This window comes from Bos javanicus, chromosome 4, assembly GCF_032452875.1.
Source record: "Bos javanicus breed banteng chromosome 4, ARS-OSU_banteng_1.0, whole genome shotgun sequence".
NCBI classification, from domain to species: Eukaryota; Metazoa; Chordata; class Mammalia; order Artiodactyla; family Bovidae; genus Bos; species Bos javanicus.
Window position 1 is genome coordinate 46,788,530 of NC_083871.1, and position 20,638 is coordinate 46,809,167.

The 20,638-nt window shown below is 34.3% G+C and overlaps 1 protein-coding gene across 7 annotated transcripts in view; it reads left to right on the forward strand.

Annotated features, from left to right (window-relative positions):
* KMT2E (lysine methyltransferase 2E (inactive)) overlaps positions 1–20,638 on the forward strand; it is a 90,967-nt gene that overhangs the window by 34,373 nt on the left and 35,956 nt on the right. For 6 of the 7 annotated variants that reach the window (XM_061413903.1, XM_061413908.1, XM_061413907.1 and 3 more), the window contains 6 exons: positions 4,540–4,654; positions 5,995–6,224; positions 9,103–9,183; positions 15,303–15,361; positions 16,302–16,474; positions 19,548–19,586. In XM_061413903.1, the coding sequence (XP_061269887.1) occupies positions 4,540–4,654; positions 5,995–6,224; positions 9,103–9,183; positions 15,303–15,361; positions 16,302–16,474; positions 19,548–19,586 (697 nt within the window). Of the gene's footprint in view, positions 1–4,539; positions 4,655–5,994; positions 6,225–6,702; positions 6,792–9,102; positions 9,184–15,302; positions 15,362–16,301; positions 16,475–19,547; positions 19,587–20,638 lie in introns of those variants that run through there. The other variant, XM_061413909.1, reaches the window with a different exon arrangement.

Here is a 20,638-nt window from a genome sequence, read left to right on the forward strand (position 1 = left end):
CTTTCCTTTTCTTGCTTGCCTTTTGCTTCTCTTCTTTTCTAAGCTATTTGCATTTATTTCTCTTGATAGTTTTGATCACTGTCTTCTGTACCATGTTACGAACCTCCGTCCACAGTTCTTCAGGCACTCTGTCAGATGTAATCCCTTGAATCTATTTGTCCCTTCAACTGTATAATTGTAAGGGATTTGATTTAGGTAATATTTGAATGGCCTAGTGGTTTTCCCTACTTTCTTCTATTTAAGTTTGAATTTTCCAATAAGGGGTTCATGATCTGAGCCACAGTCAGCTCAGGTCTTGTTTTTGCTGACTCTATAGAGCTTCTCCATCTTCAGCTGCAAAGAATATAATCAATCTGATTTCATTATTGACGACCTGTGATGTCCATGTGTAGAATCGTCTCTTGTTTTGTTGGAAGAGGGTATTGCTATGATCAGTGTGTTCTCTTGGCAAAACTTGTAACAACTATTTACACAAAAACCTGTTGTATATTATCTCTTTAGCCATGCAGTATAAAAAAATTATTAAAGCTTTGTGTTAATGTTCCAGGAGATTTTGAGAAAGCTCCCATAACCATAATGTAGTAATTTTTGTTTACTGTGAGTTCTTGCTGTGCATTGTCCTTGTGTAAATATAGTAGGTTTGCTCAAATTTAATCATTTTCTACTAGTTGGACATTTAAATAATTTCTACTTGTATACCTGGTTTTAGGAATAGAATTACAAAGAACATCTCAATTCTGTGAGTAATTGATTAGTGGAAATTAATCTTATTAAAATAAATTTCCAGTAACGGGGTTACTGGATCTAAAGGATGTTTGACTGTTGGTATTTGTCACAAAGTTGTTTTCAGATTTACTGTGTGCTTTGAGGATATTTAGCACCATGGGACTTTTTAAAGAACATTTCTAAGAATGTCTGGTGCCCTATTTTTTGTTTTCGTTTTCTGTTAAATACTATCTTACAGTTCAGGAAAATTCTTAAACTGTGTCAACCCATTTCTTTTTACATTGTTGCCTTTTAAAATTACTCTTAGTAAGTATCAGCATAGAAATGAAGATCTTGATGAAGTGTTTCTGCCTTCTTGCATTGCCAACTTTTCAGTACTTAGAGCTTTATTTTTTTTTTTAAATATTAAAGTATAGTTGATTTACAGTGTTGTGCTAATTTCTGCTGTACAGCAAAGTGGCTTAGTTATACACATATGCATTCATTTTTGTGTTCTTCTCCATTATGGTTTATCCCAGGAGATTGGATATAGTTCTAAGTGCTATAGAGGAGGATGTTGTTATTTATCCATTTTATTTTATTTTTTTAAATTTTATTTTATTTTTAAACTTTACGTAATTGTATTAGTTTTGCCAAATATCAAAATGAATCCATCACAGGTATACATGTGCTCCCCATCCTGAACCCTCCTCCCTCCTCCCTCCTCCCTCCCCATACCATCCCTCTGGGTCGTACTTTGCATCTACTAACCTCAAACTTCCAGTCTATCCCTCTCTCTTTCCCTCCCCCTCTGACAACCAGTCTGTTGTCTATGTCTGTGAGTCTGCTTCTATTTTATAGATAGGTTTATTTGTGCCATGTTTTAAATTCCACATATAAGTGACCCCATGCATTATTTGTCTTTCTCTGTCTGACTTACTTCACTTAGTATGATAATCTCTAGTTATATCCATGTCATTGCGAATAGTTTATTTCATTCTTTTTTATGGCTGAGTTGTATTCCATTGTATAATATGTGCCACATCTTCTTTACCCTTTCATCTGTCAATGGACATATAGGTTGTTTCCATGTCTTAGCAATTGTGAATAGTACTGTATAGCTTTAATTTGAATCATGAGGTTATGCAAAGGATTTGTGGCTTGTTTACGTGCTTGAGTTTATCTGTATTTGGGCTGAAAGTCTTGTTTAATTCACACCCGTTATCTACTCCAAAATACAAATTTCTTGCCACATTCTAAATCCCTAAAAGTGATTCTTTCTATAATGGCCATAATTCTTACATGTTGCTCTAATAATCAGGAATTGCTAAAACTCTACTTTTTCCCTCTATGTATTTTTTTTTTTCTTTTTTTTTTTTTTAATTGCGATGGCGCTTAGCACCCCCCTTGCCGAGGCCTTTGCCACCCTTCCCACGACCAGACATGGTTGCTGTCGCAGTCTGTATTTTTAAAAATATGTATTTATTTACTTGGCTGCATTGGCTCTTTCACTGTGGCACACAGATTCTCTAGTTGTGATGCATGGGCCCAGAGCACATGAGTTCAGTAGTTGAGGCAGTCAGGTTTAGTTGCTCTGGAGCCTATAGGATCTTAGTTCTGTGATCAGATATCAAACTGGTATCCTGTGTATTGCCAGGTGGATTCTTAACCAGTGGACTACCAGGGAAGTCCTCCTGCTGTGTATTTTTAAAATAATTTGAAAGGAATCTATATTGTAATCAAAGCAGTTTATCTATTCATTTTATGTGAATTTTATCCTTTTGTTCAGTATGTCTGCCTCAAGGAATCCATGTTGTAGAAATACCATTATATAAACAGAAAATTATATATAGAACAGTATACAATTGCAATGATGCCTTAACACTGAAGAATAGGAACAATATAAACATCCAGTAGGGAATTTATTAAATAAACTATAGTACATTCATATAATGAAATAAGCAGTTATAAAAAATAAGACAGCACTATGTGTTAACATTGGAAGGTTGAAAAAGCAAATTGTGAATTTGTTGTTGTTTAACCGCTAAGTTGTGTCTGACTCTTTGGGACCCCATGGGCTGTAGTTGGCCAGGCTCCTCTGTCCATGGAGTTCTCCAGGCAAGAATACTGGAGTGGGTTGCCATTTCCTTCTCCAGGGGATCTTCTCCACCCAATGATAAAACCCGGGTCTACCGCATTGGCAGGTGAATTCTTCCGAGATGATGCTAGCCATAAAGAACCTGCCTGCTAATGTAGGAGACTTAAGAAATGTGGGTTCAGTCCCTGGGTATGGAAGATCCCCTGGAGAGGAGGGCATGGCAACCTGCTCCAGTCTTCTTGCCTGAAGAATTCCACAGACAGAGGAGCCTGGCAGGCTACAGTCCACAGGGTCACAAACAGTTGGACATGACTGAAGCAACTGAGCGCACACACAAGCCATCAGGGAAGCACCAAATTGGGAATACATATTGTATATTCTCATTTTTAAAAAACGGTGAGATGTGTTTATGGATAGACAAATATAGAGGAGGATACAAAGCATCTTAACATGGGTCTATCAGGTTTGGATGAAGACATGATCTTTCACTTTCTTGTTATGTCTCTTTTAAAGTTTGTACAGTAAACGTGAATTAATTTTGGAATTAAACACATGTCTCTTTAAAAGATTAAACAAGTCAGTTTTTAACATCACAGCATAGCTATTAGGTGAGTACTGGTTTTCTAAAGATTCAGAATATTTTGGAGACTCTTCTTTTATAATCTCCTTCAGAACTGCTTGACCTTAGTTTATGTCTCTCTCTCTCTCCTGATTGTAGCACACTGGATCCCAAGTAATAGTCACTTAGAGCAAAACTGAGAATTTGCTTAAGGGATGAGTTGAGGAGAGAAGTAGTTGACAACAGAAATTTGACCAGTTAGATTGTAACTGCGTTAAGCAGCCTTAAACCATGAAGAATTCAAATAGTATTAAATTCTAAGGAAAGGTTTTGATTAAGAGGTTTGATAAAGGTTTTGAAAAAATCATCTCAAACAGTGGCTTGGTAAGAATAAAGGCATGGAAATAAGTCATGTTGTGTTTGTGCAAGGGAGAAATTAATTTCAGTGTGAATTGCCCTCAGAAGTAGGTTCACTGCCACATTGATCAATAGGAATTGTCAGATGAGGGCTCCAGGAGGATTGATACAAGTGAAGAATCTGGGCAGGTGATGTACATAAAATGCTAGACCAGGGAACTTAGAAGTCAACCATAGTAGGTGAGTTGTTACTGTCAGTGGTTGGTGAGCTCATCATCAGTTAGTCATTATGAGGCCAGAACTGCTAATCTGACACTACCACAGCTACTGGTTGCATTTTTTTTCATAAGCGAGTCTTGGTTCATTGTAAGGTTTCCTTTCCTTAGCTTTTCTGATAGTTCCAAGACTTTGTTATATCTTGACATAGTAACACACACATAAAGCTTTGAACATTGAAATGTATACTTCACATTCAAATTGGGGTCCATGCATGTGGATTCAGTATGTCCTCAGTCTTGTTTAAATTATTTCTACCACTTTTGTCCACCCCTGTGCATAGTGTCCCCAGTGCCACTGAGTACATTAAGTGATTTTTAATGTCTAGTAATTTTTTCAGTGATAGGGAAACTATATCAGAGTTTGAAGATGGGACATTTATTGTACTTAACTAAAAGTTTTTTTTATATCATGGACTCTAGATAGGGTATGTCATATCTGCAGGGTGTCTATGTTTTAGACATTTTAAAGACATTTTATTTGTATAGCCAATATAGTAAGTGTTAGAGTGGAATTCTCTTTGATGCAATGTTTTTCCTTCCAGACCAGAATCCGTAGAAGCTAGCCCTGTGGTAGTTGAGAAATCCAACAGTTATCCCCACCAGTTATATACCAGCAGCTCGCATCATTCACACAGTTACATTGGTTTGCCCTATGCGGTAAGTGTCAAACATTTCTTTGGAAGGTTTTTTTATATCTGTATATAAATCTGTATTTTTTACATCTAAAAGTTGAAAGTTGATATATGTGGTGTTATGCCTAAAACTGAATATTTAAAATGCAGACTTTTTATACTATCTAAACAATTAGGTATATAATTTGTAGTTTAATTTGTCATTGATCTAATTATATTTATTCAAGGGATTAAAATTCTATAAGAGGAATTCCTTAGAAATTTTTATAGTATTATTATTTTGCTTTTTATGCTTTTACTAGTTGTGTTATAATTCTTTACCTTCTCTATAAAAAGATTGTAGGTAGAATTATACTATCTACTGTTGATTTTAAATTATATAGTAATTTATATGATAAATTATATAGTTACCACTGATTTAGCTCTTATATGTCAAGCTCTGTGCTGAGCTTGACATATATATATATTTTTTGATATATATATATATATATATTAGCTTGACTAATATGTATTTTTACATATATTATCTAATTTTCAAAAACAACCTCATAGGTATAATTTTCATCCCCATTTCATAGCTGAGAAAATGAAAGCTTATCTAAGTTAACTTATCGAGTGTTGCATAGCTAGTAAGAGGCAGAGTATAGACTGAAACAGCTGCAGAACTGAACACATTTGTGGTATTATCGAGTTGCCATTATCAGAAATTTTTAGAACAGTCTTTTGGACTGGTGGGATGATTTGGGAGAATGGCATTGAAACATGTATAATATCATATATGAAACGAGTCGCCAGTCCAGGTTCAACGCACAATACTGGATGCTTGGGGCTGGTGCACTGCGACGACCCAGAGGGATGGTACGGGGAGGGAGGAGGGTTCAGGATGGGGAACACATGTATATCTGTGGCGGATGCATGTTGATATATGGCAAAAACAATACAATATTGTAAAGTTAAAAAACAAAATAAAATATAAAAAAAAAAGAAATTTTTACCACTTGGACCAGAATAAAAAATACCCAAACTTTAAAAATCCCTATTGTATACTGTCTAGTGACAATATGTCTTTTGTAATTGTTTTTGTTATTCTTTGGCCTCTATTTTCTAAGGGTTTTGTGTTTATTTTTTTTAACCATCACTATTCTCACATCTTGTATTGTGAAGATGACCAAGGTTGTAGGTAGATATTTTCATTTATTATGGTTTAAAATTTAGTTTCAGCAAGTCACTATTTTAAAGATATTAAGGAAGAAATGGGCCAATCTCATCTCTCTCAAATAGGTTAAAGACTGAATTTTATTTAAGTTGCTTAGATCATACTGTTACTGAAATTACATTGTGCTGTGTTTGTGTTTAATTATCCAGGACCATAATTATGGTGCTCGTCCTCCTCCAACACCTCCAGCTTCCCCTCCTCCATCAGTTCTTATTAGCAAAAATGAAGTAAGCATCTTTACCACTCCTAATTTTGATGAAACTTCCAGTGCTACTACGATCAGCACATCTGAGGATGGAAGTTATGGTACTGATGTAACCAGGTGCATATGTGGTTTTACACATGATGATGGATACATGATCTGTTGTGACAAATGCAGGTAAAATATTTCATGCTGTTTGCTTGTTTTCTTGAATGCTCCTAATGTTTGTGATTGTTAATGTTGGAAAAGATAATTAAAGTTGCTTTGAAAGGAACTGATAAATGAATTTTTAAAGTGATCCTTCTGCTACTATCATTGCAATCTGTTTTGCTCCTAGAAAGTGCCCCTATGGGAAAGAAAGAAAGAAAAAAAAAACTATCTTAAGAGTTTTTTTGGAAATCCTTGTTAATTGAGTAATAGGCAATCAGTTCTAAACTGTATACAGAATCACACCTCTCTTTTCACTCATTCAATAGTAATACACTACATAAAGTAGACAAGATACAAATGAGAGGAGAATTGAGTCCTGTGTATTTCCTTTGGAATTATTTGTGCTGTATAGTCAACTGTGATTTTCCAGTTTGGGGGAATTATACATTTGATTGATGTTTGTTTGACCTGACTCTCTCACCTCCTTTTGACTTGAACCTTGCAGCACTCTGGAGTCTCCTTGAACCAGAACCACAGTCTCCCCTCCCCCAACCCTGGTTCAACCACCAAGAAAGGCCTCCTCCCCTAGAGAAGGTGTGATTGGGACAGAAAGTGGGGTTTTGTTTTCTTTCTTTATCTTTTTTTCTGGTGGGAGGGAGTTGGGGAGGATGGAGAGGGAATAGTAGGATTTCAACCTGAAAGTTACTGAGTCCATCCCCTGCATAGGCTGGGAAGCAGAGAGTATTTAAGCAGTATTTAAGCACTGTAGGGGGTAAGAAAGTTTGATAGTTTTCAGAATATCCTGGATCTGGTCCTTAAGGCATAGCTTCATTATTTTATTTGAAATAGTATTCATATTTGAATGTGAGTATAATATTTGGCCTTGTTGAGCCAAATATAAATTACTTTGCATTATTTGTAATCTGTTCCCATCTGTTAAGTTAGGTGATTAGGAGTGAGATGTAATTGATACAAACATGCAGTTAGGGTTATATTTCAAAAAGGTGATTTACCTTTGCCAAAAATGGGGAAAATTAGTCTTAAGTGAAATGTGAAATTTGATGTTATTTTTATGGAAAGTTGTAATATTAATACTTTGAGTTAATTTTAATAATAATACTATATTGTGATACTTTTTCAAATTAACAACTAAACTTATGGTACATACTATTACCATGAGCAATCACCTCAGTAAGTTAATTCAGGAGGTAAATTTAAAATCAAAGAACATAACTTCACTGGTAACTTGTTTTCCTCATTATTTTTTAATTACTTAGCAACTCTCAATTCATATTTTAACCAATCATATAAAATATCTCATAGCTGATTTTTGTCTTATGTGATAAATTATATACCATTTGACAGTATTTTTATTCTAATGCATAATCTAAAGTGTTTTTCTTTTGATTAATTGCAATGATCTATATATAATATATAATTATATCTATTAGAAAATAGTGAAATAGTTCTTAGGATTTATACCTATCTACAAACTCTTGAAGGACCAGTTCACATATATTGGATTATTCAAGGTATTTGCTTTTTAGCAACTGGTCTATTTGTTATGAATTTTTTGTTATTCTACTTTTCTACTGCTTAACCTGGAGTATAATATATACTACCAGGCTTAATCTTTTTTCCTCTATTCTTGTTTTACATTGGCTCTATGTATTTTCATGTAGCTGCTGCCCATACTCTCTTTCAAGTTTGCCAACTAGAGCTCTGATATTTATTCATTTCCTAGTTTTATTTCTTCTATTGTCTCCATGACACAATTACTTACCCCCCAAATTTAACATAATTTGTTATCCTAACTCTCATCAAGTGCTTTGCTTTTCTTTTAAACTTTTTTCCCCTATCATCTTTGATATATAGACAGTTATCTTTACATTCTACCAATTCTTGTCCCAACATCCTCAGTTAAGAAAGAGCAAGATCATAGCAGTTAACTTAGTAGCTTTTATGTATAAATTATATATATTAAAAGTAGCTCATTACTGTATAAGGAATAAGATTATTTTTAGAACAGGCATATATATCAGCTATAGACCAATTAAAGTTTTGGCCATAAAATAGCCTCAAACTTGAGAAGTCTGCCTCAAGCTGCTCCATGTATTACTCTTAAAAATAGAGTTCATAATAAATTTAGTCTCTATCTTCATGGAATGACTCTTGGATTCTTTAACTTCATCTTCTCTGCCATCATTCTAGTTCTTTCGGTTCTTTAACTTAGATCTGGAATGTTGGAAAAGCCTTTTAGTTGATTTTTATACTTTCAGTTTTTTAAATTTTTTTAAATACTATATACCATCAAAACAACCTCTGGTTGTTACCTGTTGCCAGTTAGAGGAGTGCTACACACACTTTGACATTCCAGGTTCTATATACTGTAAATACACTTTACTAATTGAATTTTATTCCCCTCTGTTTCTCAAAACGAACATTCTTCAAATACATTAACTGCCTCTGACTGTTGCTCTCTATATCCATCTACTTGAGAAAATGTTGCTATGTGACATTTCTGTCTTCATAATTTCCCATGTGAGGTTCTCTTCAAGTCCCATTATTCTCCAGGATGCTTTTCCCATTAATACCAAATAGTGTGGATATCTGCAGCTTGTGATTTGTAATAAAATATGTACCTTTTACATTTTAATATTATATTTGCTTTAGAAATTTGTATCATGTAGATGATATCCCATATTTGTCCTCTTACTTTTACATCTCAAAGTTTTATCTTCCCGAGGACATATTTCTATGAATTCTTCACATTACCTTTTATACTACTAAACTCAAAATAGGCACTTATTAAGTGATAGTTAAATAGAATGTCAAATCTTAATTTAAGTATGATTTTAATAATATTTTGTATGTTCTGCTTTTTTTCCCCCCTTCCTTTTTAAAGTGTTTGGCAACATATTGACTGCATGGGGATTGACAGGCAGCATATTCCTGATACATATCTTTGTGAACGTTGTCAGCCTAGGTAAGTTGTGCATGTAGTAAAACTGCCAGTAATTTTACCGAGGTAATCTTTAGTTACTAGAAGTTTATATATGAATTCTAGATTAAGCAATTAGTGGATACTGTGTTAATATGGGCTTCATTTTTATGATTTGGGGTTTTGTTTGTTTTCATTCTGACATCCCTAAAATCAGGAAGAATCTTTCCATTGATAATGTGTCATGGTTTATTTTCTATCTAGGGTTTTTAATAATGCATAAAATCCTAGTGCATTTTCTAAGTAACATCTTTTTTCAGTGGACTGCACATTATGTTAAAAAGTTATTACAATGGCCTTCCCTTCTAATACACAGTTTTGTAGGGCTTATACTATTATTCCACCTATTGGCAATAATGTGTTTTCTTGCCGTTTCTTTTTCTGTGTTTTTAAAAAATCTTTTTAAATGGACATTTCAAACCTATATAAAAGTACTGGTATAAGGAACCCACATGTTTCTACCACCCTGCTTCAAAAGTTCTCAATAATCTTTTCATTTACACTGCTGTGAATTTTTCTCCTTCATGTATTTTAATGCAAATCTCAACTATATTATTCCATTCATATGTATCCGTATATATATTTAAGTATACATATATTTCTGTTTATATATTTCAGTATGTATCGATAAAAGAATTCTTAACAAAAATCTGTAATCACAAAACGATTAGTATACTTGCAACAAAATCTGCTACATTTAACCACTTTTTATTTTTATTTATTTATTTTTTTTACTCAAATAAGTCTCAAGTTTTATTAAGATCTTCTATAAACACATCTATTCACTACTGAAAACTGAAACAGCACATCAAAAAATTTTATTACTATTTAACACACTAATAATGCTCTGGCCAAACCAGACAATGTTATCTTTACATTCCTTCCCAAGTTAATTTGTTTCAAATTCTTGATATTGAGTTTCAACTTCAGGGTTAAGAAACAGGCAATACCTGAGACTTAATTAGTACTTCATGGTGTCAGATCAAAGTGGAATTAGTGTGTATTCAAGTCATTTCAATTCCAAGCTACATATAGATTCCTCATAAGTTAAAACTGTATTAAGGTAGAAAAGAGATGCAAGTGAAAAAGACAAACTTACAATAAATATTATACTTACCTGGCAGGGGAGATACCATGATCACTTTTTATTTTTAAACATTATTTATTTATTTATTTTTGGCTATTCTGGGTCTTCATTGCTGCATAGGCTTTTCTCTAGTTGAGGTGAGCAGAGGCTTCTCTTCAGTTGCAGTGTGGAGGCTTCTTTTGTTGGGAGCACAGGCTCTAGGGCGTCGGGGCTTCAGTAGTTGTGGCACATGAGCTCAGTAGTTGCAGCGCGAGGACTCTGGAACTCAGGCTGAATAGTTGTGGCACATGGGCTTCGTTGCTCTGCAGCTTGTAGGCTCTTCCCAGATCAGAGATCAAACCTGTGTCCTCTGCCTTGGCAGGCGGATTCTTTACCACTGGACCACTAGGGAAGCCCCCATTCATGCTCGTGCTTAGTCGTGTCTGACTCTTTGTGACCCATTGGACTGTAGCCCACCAGTCTCCTCTGTCCATGGGACTCTACAGGCAAGGATACTGGAGTGAGTTGCCATTTCTTTCTCCAGGAAATCTTCCCAACCCAGGAATTGAACCTGAGTCTCCTGTTTTTACTGCATTGCAGGCAGATTCTTTAGCCACTGAGCCCTCAGGAAAGGCCCCAGCCTTTCTTAAAGTATTGATCGTTGATATACATCTCTTTTAAGTCTCTAGTAATCTAAACCTATACTCTTTACCCCACCAACCTCAATCTCCTTTGCAGTTTGTTTCTTTAAGGGAATGAATTGTTTATCCTGGTGAGTTTACCAATTCCATTTTCATGATTTAACAGTTTTCTCTCTATATTTCTGTAAATAGTGTGTGATTAGATTTAGATCCCCCTCCTTTTTTGGGGGTAAGACATAGACATAGACTGTATTCTATCAGGTGACACGTAATATATGAATGGGACCCATTGGTAGTCATTTTTAAGATCTATTAATTTATTAGGGGTTGGTTGCAAATTAAGTGATGTGTTAATTCTGTTGCTTATCACTTATTAGCTGGACTGTTTCTGTAGAACTTCCCCGTATTAACTGTTCCGTTCTTTTATATTTTACTGAGGAATGGCAGGATAAATGCTTGTTGATTTGTAGTGTTTATCTGTTTTTAGAATAATGAAAAGAATTTTAAGAAGTCAGGGGTTTAAACATATTGAGTATCAGCATATTGCAGTTATCAGCATGACAAGATATCTCAGGCTTATTTATACTTCTGTGCCCCAAGCTCAGAATAGGTTTTCAAGACCAGAATCTGAGAGTTAGTAATGTTCCTTCCTACTGGTCTTCTCAGTGTTCCTATGTCTTTTTAGTAGACCAAGCTAGTCTACTATAAGTTTTGTCTGTTTATTTTTAAGATAAAATACAGGTGCTTATATTGATAATTGCAATTTAAATTTAGGGATACAGTTGACCCTTGAACAGCATGGATTTGAACTATGCATGCCCACTTATGTGTGAATTTTTTTCAATAGTAAGTACTACAAAACTACACATGCTGCATTTTAGCACCCCTAACCCTCTCATTGTTCAGGGGTCAACTGTACAAGGTTTTCATCTTACTGTTTCTATATTCCATCTGTGTCTCCTTCTATGCTAGTTTTCAACAATGCAGTCAGTAGTGTAATTAGAGTATCACATAATTTTCTCAACTGCTTAATCGCATAGAAGAATATAACAGTTTCAGAGTAACAGTACCAACATTATCACCAACAATATGATTATATAAAAAGTTTATAACTTTTTCCCCCTTTAGATGTTTTCCATAGGGATGTATAGTTAATTTATTGTGTTTAAGTTCTTTTGAAAGAATTTTACTGTTTACACACTACACACTTCAGGCTTTGGTTGTTTTATTTTTGATTTTTTAAAAGTTAACCTTTTCAAGTAATGTAGATTCACATGCATATGTGAAATAATACAGAGATCCTTTGCATCCTTTATTCAATTTCTCCCAGTGGTAACATCTTGAAAAACTGTTAATACAATATCACAGGCAGTATACTACATTGGTATAGTCAAGATACAAAAAATTTCAATCACGAAGATCCCTCATGTTGCCTTTCTAGACGTATCCACCTCTTTCCACTCCGATCTTTGACCCTTGGCAACCACTAATCTATCTATAGTCTATTCCAGTAATTCTGTCATTTAAAGACAGAAATGAAATTACATAATATGTGACCTCTTGGGATTGGCTTTTTTTTTTAACTGAGCAAAATTCCCTGGAAAACCAGCTAATTTGTGGCATGTTATCAGTATTTTGTGTTTTTTTTTTTCCTTTTTCAGATTAGTGTTATATGGTATATATGTACCAGAGTTTGTTTAACCACCCACTGAAGGACATTTGGGTCATTTCCACTTTTTTGGCTATTACAAATAAAGTTGCTGTGAACATTTGTGTACAGGTTGGGGTGTGAACCTAAGATTTGCTTGCTCTGGTATATGCCCAAGAGTGCAGTTGCTTGATCATTTGGTAGTTGCATGTTTGCTGTTGTTGTTTAGTTGCTCAGTCGTGTCCAGCTCTTTTACGACCCTGGACTGTATCCCATCAGGCTCCTTTGTCCATGGGATTTCCCAGACAAGAACCCTGGAGTGGATTGCTATTTCCTTCTCCAGGGGATCTTCCCAACCCAGGGACTGAAACCCCATCTCCTTCACTGCGGGAGAGTTCTTTACCACTGGGCCACTTGCAAAGCCCCAGTTGCATGTTTAGTTTTATAAGAAATTGTCACGTTGTCATGCAGCAGAAACCAGCACAACATTGTAAAACAGATATCCTCCAATTAAAAATAACTTTTCAAAAAAGTGTCAAATTATTTTGCAGAGTAGTTGTATCAGTTTACTTCCTATGAGAAATGGATGAGTAATAATTTTATTTTTAAGAATTACTTTTTATATCTTACTTGTATAGTCATATGCTTATTTAGTTATGTAAGAAGTAGTCCCATCATTCCTGTTCCTTTGACTTTGAAAGGAACAGTTTTTAAAAAAATCAATTATTCCTTCCAATTTTTGTTATACTAGAAATAGATATGCACATGGTGGTGGTTTAGTCACTAAGTCATGTCCAACTCTTGTGATCTCATGGACTGTAGCCCACCAGGCTCCTCTGTCCATGGGATTTCCCAGGCAAGAATACTGAATTGGGTTGCCATTTCCTTCTCCAGGGGATCTTCCTGACACAGGGATCAAACCCAGGTCTGTTGCATTGTAGGCGGATTCTTTACCCACTGGGCCACCAGGGAAGTACGGATATGAACATGTATATTTGTATTCCCCTCCTTACTTAGATAAGCAGTGGCACATAGAGTTTTTGCCACAGTAGTCTTTTGTCTTAAAAATTTGTTCTGAAGATCACTTCATGTTAATAATATAGAAATTAACTTCTTCCTATAACTCAAGATGCTCCATCTTTTACATGTTGTATACTTTAGCCCTTTGAGTGGACCTTTGAGTTGTTTCCAGTCTTTTGTAATTGCAAATAGAAGTGAGATTGTTCAGTAAAAGGGTAAGTGTATGTGTAAAATTTTGTCTGATACCACCAAATTCCCCTCCAGTAGGAACTGTTCAATTTTGAATCTCCACCAGTCATGGATAAGCGTGCCTATTTTCCCCCGCCTCACAACAGAGTTTTTGATAGACTTGGATTTTTGCTGATTTAACTAAATGAGAAATGGTAATCTCACTGTGATACTTTTCATTGCTTATGAGTGAGGTTTTTCTATGTGACTTTGTTTCACCTTTAATAGTTACTAGCCTTTTGCCAGAGGAGAAGGCAATGGCACCCTACTCTAGTACTCTTGCCTGGAGAGTCCCATGCATGGAGGAGCCTGGTGGGCTGCAGTCCATGGGGTCGCTAGGAGTCGGACACGACTGAGCGACTTCACTTTCACTTTTCACTTTCATGCATTGGAGAAGGAAATGGCAACTCACTCCAGTGTTCTTGCCTGGAGAATCCCAGGGACGGGGGAGCCTGGTGGGCTGCCGTCTCTGCGGTCACACAGAGTCGGACACGACTGAAGTGACTTAGCAGCAGCAGCAGCAGCAGCCTTTTGCCAGAGAGTTGTTTTTTTTTTTTTTTTAACATATTAGACTCTTTTATTTTTAATCATGAGGTAAATATCTACTGATGAATTCAGTAAGAGTTAGTTAAAAACTGACCATTAATGAGGATAGTCACGTCAGCAATAACTGGCTGGCATTCTGTGATAACTAGAGTTATCAGTAATGCTAGGATAGTTTTGACCTACTAGACATTAAGGCAAGTCTGAGTAGCAGGTACTTCAGTCTAAAGCCCTTATTCTCCCAAATAACTGTATCTAGGTATCTGACCTTTAGACTAATAAGTTTAGACAGGGAAAACGTTGCAAGGGTGGTGAGGGGGGCAAATAAAACAATTACTATGGATGTTCTAGTTCATGAGTGGAGGCTGGAACAGGTTAATAAAATATTTTAGTTGTTAAATATTTAGTGTTTATCATTTCAAAAATGGAAATAATTTAGGCAAATAGTAATTATTTAGTGTTTATCATTTCAAAAATGGAAATAATTTAGGCAGATAGTAATAGTGCAATAATTATATTACCATTTCCCCCTAAACTTCTGCTTTTAAATATTCAGTTTGGGAAAAAGTAGGGCTTCCCTGGTGGCTCAGATGGTAAAGAATCAGCCTGCAATAACGGAGACCTGGGTTCAGTCCCAGAATTGGGAAGATCCCTTGGGGGAGGGCATGGCAACTCACTCCAGTATTCTTGCCTGGAGAATCCCCAAGGACGGAGGAGTCTGGTTTTCTAAGTAAAAAATTGTTTTCTTAACACAACAGAGTCAGTTAATTGGCATCTACTGCAAATTATGCTAATCAAATCTAAACTGCAAGGCAAGTGATAGTACACATAATTTATGTTGTTCGTTTTTCAATAAGAATACTAGAGAAATCATAAAGTTTTTATCACATTTAAAACAGATCTGCTTTGTATCTAAGTTTATGAAAGCTTGATAAATATGTTAATATTTTAATTATAGGAGTTTGGATAAAGAGAGGGCGGTGCTACTACAACGCCGGAAAAGGGAAAATATGTCAGGTAGGTAAAAAGGATCTATAGTAAATGAACTTTAGTATGACTGAGAGAATAAGTGGCCTGCGTGTTTTTAGTCAGATATAAACCCCTGGCTAATGAACATTGGTTATATGTATAATTTACTATCTCAGGTATACATTTTAAATATTCTTTTTTATAGATTTTATAGAACAGTAGTATTTAGTTTAGAATATATGGAAAACAAAATTAAAATTTAAAATCATATTTTCGTGCACATAGATAACCTTTTGGTTTAAAGAAGTAAAATATGTTTGTTCTTTAGAAAGATGGCGATCCATTAGTTGATCACGTGGAATAGTATATATTTTATTTTTAGGAATAGGATTTAAAGGTGTAACATATGCTAAACTTTCACTGCGGCTTTTAAAACATGTTGATGCCAATACAAGTGGTTTTGAATAATGATAAGTTTTTTGAATTGTTTGATGAATATTTAAATTGTTTCTAGCATTTTTGTTTTGTCTTGTTTTTGTTATTACAAATAGGAAGGTCAGTGAAACCCTTTTAGATAGTGTTTTTTGTTTTTTTTGTACGTGTCCCATTTTATCTTTGGATAGATCCCTAGATATGGGGTTGCTGGGTGAAAAGGGTAAGTGTATATAGAAATTTGCTAGATATGGCTCAGTTAATTCCCCTTCATAAAGAAGTTTTAATTACAGACACTGGCAATGTTTGTAGGTGTCTGTTTCCCATGGTCACACCATCTGAGTACCTTGTCAGATTTTGTATCCTTTCTAGATTAATGTATAAGAAATATATTTGTAATTTGCATTTAAATGTGTCTTACTATGAGTGAGGAAGTGGGGGAAAAACTTTTATTCTTCAGAAAGATAGAGACATAATAGTTTGTTATGTAGAATGTTATTTTATTGTTTGAAATAGAAATATTATTTATGCAATAATTTTTATTTTGCCTTGGAAGATGGTGATACCAGTGCAACTGAGAGTGGTGATGAGGTTCCTGTGGAATTATATACTGCATTTCAGCATACCCCAACATCGATTACTTTAACTGCTTCAAGGGTTTCTAAGGTTAATGATAAAAGAAGGAAAAAAAGTGGGGAGAAAGAACAAAATATTTCAAAATGTAAAAAAGTAAGTTTTTTCTGTTATGAAGATGACTAGAAGGGAAGTGACAGTTTTACAGGAAAGACAGGAGAATTATGGATAGTATTAATAGCTAGAAAAGGTAGCAGGATCTAAGTTTAATTAAAAAAACATTAAAATTTTTTAATGTGTTTTATAGATTGAAATGGAGTGGAGAAAAATGTTTGCAAACTGCTTTGAAATCATCACTGTGATGAGACTAGTTATAAAAATGCAAAAGATAAAGTAAGATTTAGTGAAGGTTGCTGTTCTATAAAACAGAAATAAGAGTGCTAAATTTTTAGTAGCTTATAAATGGGTAGAGGTTTGTAGCTGTTTGTTTCTGAATCATGTTTAATCATTTTAATAAGGCTATATACACATTTGTTGAGTTTCTTACTATCTAGATTTTTCTCACTTAAATTTTTGTATTAAAATACAGAAAACTGTAAAGAGTGAAATTATACCTAGATATAAAATGAAGTTTTACCCCCAGAAAACATTGTGTTTTTTTGGAGTAATTCTTCATGATATTTGATTACTTAATAGGCAGCATGTACTTTTAAATACATTTTTCCATTTTCTAATTTCACCTTCCTATTTAAAGTAAGTCTTGATGCTAATAGTCTTCACATATATGTCTCTCTAATTTTGCTTCTCTATACAACTATAACCAAATTCTACCTCTGTTTTCTGACATGTTATCTTTACTTACACTGTTCCCTTCATTACTAGACTATTCTTTTCTCCATCTTTATCTTTTAAACTCCTATTCTACTTTGAGGCCCATCTGAAGCACTTCTTTTTCAATGAAATTTGCTTTTCTCCTATCAAATATGATCATCTTTCTTTGTATTTCACCATAGCACTTGAACCTGTTATTATAGCACTTAATCACATTCTGCTTTATTTCATTGTTACTTTCCTCATCTCAGAGTGTAATGTACAGAGGAAGAGATCATCTATTAAGTGCATTTTACAATTTAGGAAGTCATGTTTAGGTATTAACGGTTTTTTTCTCTCATGTTGAGTTAGTAATACTTCATAAGGATTAGGAAAAAAAAAATCTAAGAACTGGGCGTAAAGATCTAGTTTGCTTTGCTGTTATGTTTTTACTACTGTTGGGGCAGTATGTAGTTAAAAATACATAGCAAAAAGATGCATCTAATTTTGCTTTTTATTCAACCTGTTGTTGTGGCTGATTGTTAAAAATGTGAATGGAGTTCACAGTGGACATTCTGGACAGATGACTTTTTAAAAATACTCATAAACACCTAGTAAGGTGTTGCTGGTTGCTGTTTTAGCAATTCAGAGCTTTGACATAAAGTGTTAACACTGTTAAAGACATAGATTGTGTATTGTGACCCATATATTAGGAGTTTTAAAACTTTATTGTTAAAATTTTCCAGTTTTACTTGAATTTTTTAAACTTGATATTTTTTCATAAAATGATTGTCAGCACATATTAACTTATGAATGTTCTTTTATTATTTTCTTTCAGTGTTTCCTCTGTAAACCAAACTTGTATCTTCTTTCATCATACTTCAGATTTTTCTTTTGTTTCAGCTGCACAGCCATTATGCAGGTTTAAAATCTGTAAATCATCTTCAGTCTTTGATATTCACTATTGATTTTTCCTTTGGAATGTCTCTTCTCTGTTTTCTTATTTTTCTTCATTTTTGCTTCTACAAACCCAGTATGCCCTGATAGTAGTATAGTAATACCTTCTTTAATTTCTCCAACTTTATCCTCTTTCCACTTCAGTCACTCTGCACTTGGTTATGACATTTTCTGCAAATATTGTTTTATATCACTTCTCTGCATGCTAAGTCACTTCAGTTGTGTCCAAGTCTTTGCAACCCTATGGACCATAGTCTGCCAGACTCCTCTGTCCATGGGATTTCCCAGGCAAGAATACTGGAGTGGGTTGTCATTTCCTTCTCCAGGGGATCTTCTCAAGCCAGGGATCAAACCCATGTCTCTTATGCCCCTTGCGTTGGCAGGCGGGTTCTTAGCGTCACCTGGGAAGCCCTTCCCTGTTGAGAGGTATTTCATAGATTCCTCCATCATAATGAAGAACTTAAAGTATTTAAGCCAGAATCTTAAAATCTGACTGACTTTCATGACCTAATTTTACATTTTTTTAACCAGTCTTATGTCATACTGTTTTTAGTAGGTACAAGTGTGGTATGCTAGTTTTTTTGTTTTTTTTTTTAATGCAACATATTTTTGCTTATTGCATGCCTTCTTTCTTATTTCTTTAGTACCAGAATTGTGTTCAGTTTCCCACATGGCTGAACAAATCCATTTTCTGTGTTCCTGGTTCTTTTTCCATATTTTATGTGAAGATTCTTTGCTGCTCTTACTGCTGCTGCTTCTCTTCCTCCTCCTCCTCTCTTTTAACAAAACTTGCTCTCTTCCAACAGACAGTCTACACACAAACTTGGAACTTAAATTTGGAACTATAGTGCTTACTCTAGGTTTAATGTTTGTTAATCTCTTTAAATACAGAGTTAATCTCTCTAAATATACTCACTTTGTGGAGTGGTGAAGTGAGTCTTAAATTCCACTTTAGAATGTGGCAGAATAGAGAGTTCCCATTAAATATTTGTTAAGTACAATTCTGTTTACCACATTGCTTATTATTTGAGTCCCAATAGGTGCTCAAATACTACTTGCTAGTTGACCTAGAAAATTAAAGTAATAACAAAATTGTTTTATCCCCACGCCAAATCTTGGCTCATGATTTAAAACTTCTATAATATTTTTAATACCTTCCAACTTTTATCAGGTGTTTTTCCATGATTGTATTTTAATATTGAGCAAATAGAAAATTTAGACATTTTCTTAGCATTATATGCATACATATTTTCATGTTTTTGCATTGTCTGTATTTATTTTTAATAGTTTAGTGTTCTAGTAGATGATTTTACTTCAGTATTCCCTTAGTTCTGACTATATTGGTTTTTACCATATTTTGTGTAATTTATGCAATTTCAAAAAAAAGCTTGAGTGAGATCATTCTTAAATATTAATTTATCCAGTTTTTAAAGATCTAACTCAGAATTCTGTGTTATTTCAGGCCTTTCGTGAAGGATCTAGGAAATCATCAAGAGTTAAGGTAAACACATTGAATCTAAGCCCTTACTATCAATTGTCAAGTATCTAACAACTTACTAAGTGGTTGCTTGGTCATAATCTTTCATTAATGCTCTCTGCATTCTGTGTCATTTCATTGCTTATTATCTTTATGAAATAAAGTGGGAAGAAGTGGGACCATAGAGAATTCTAATTGGATTAATATATACCATTCTTGGAGTTTATTAACACTGTTAATATTAAACAAGAGGAGATAACATAAATGATTTCTAATATTGATTCATTTTTCATTTATCATTGTATTCCATGTCTCTAGTGCCACTTTTTATAGTATACTAGACATATAAATGCAAAATCACACTTGAAATTTGAAATTTTGCTCTTCTACATAGTTTGAATTCTAGGGATTTAGTCAAGTCAGTAGTTATAAAATACTTTGAAATCACCATAGACTCACCATGTAAGTACAAACTTGTTACTTGTACCTTGAATAATTAGTATACATCCTTAATTTTGTAGATGCCAGGATTGCTGAGAGAAGCAAGCCCTGCCCCTCAAACCCCAACCCTCCCACCCTCCTCCAACTCTGCCTTCCCTTAAAAGATAGGTTTGTGTTGGATGATACAGATCAGCTACACAGTGTTACTCTTAGGTTTCTAGGATAGGTAGTAAAGGAGAATAAGTGTCTCAAGTTGGCAGATATTAAAATGGGATGTGGGAATAATATTAAAATGTATCTGTTGTCCCCATAGTATAAAGTATAATAATTAATTATCCCACATTCCTGAAAAACAGATCATTAAGTAGCTGTCAAATGATTATTCTTTCTTAAGAATGTTAATACATGGTGTTGTTCAACATACTGCAAGTCCAAAGTCTTATAAAATGTTCTTTATATGTTAAAGTTGGGTATTTTATGTTTACCATGTTAAATTTGTATTTATGGTATTTTTTATGATGCCAGAGTAAAGAGATCTGGAAAAGGGTTTTATATTAAACTCTTGGATCTATTGATCCTTCAGTGGTTTTCCTTTCTTTCCATTTTATCTAATCTGAATATCAGACTTAATGAGG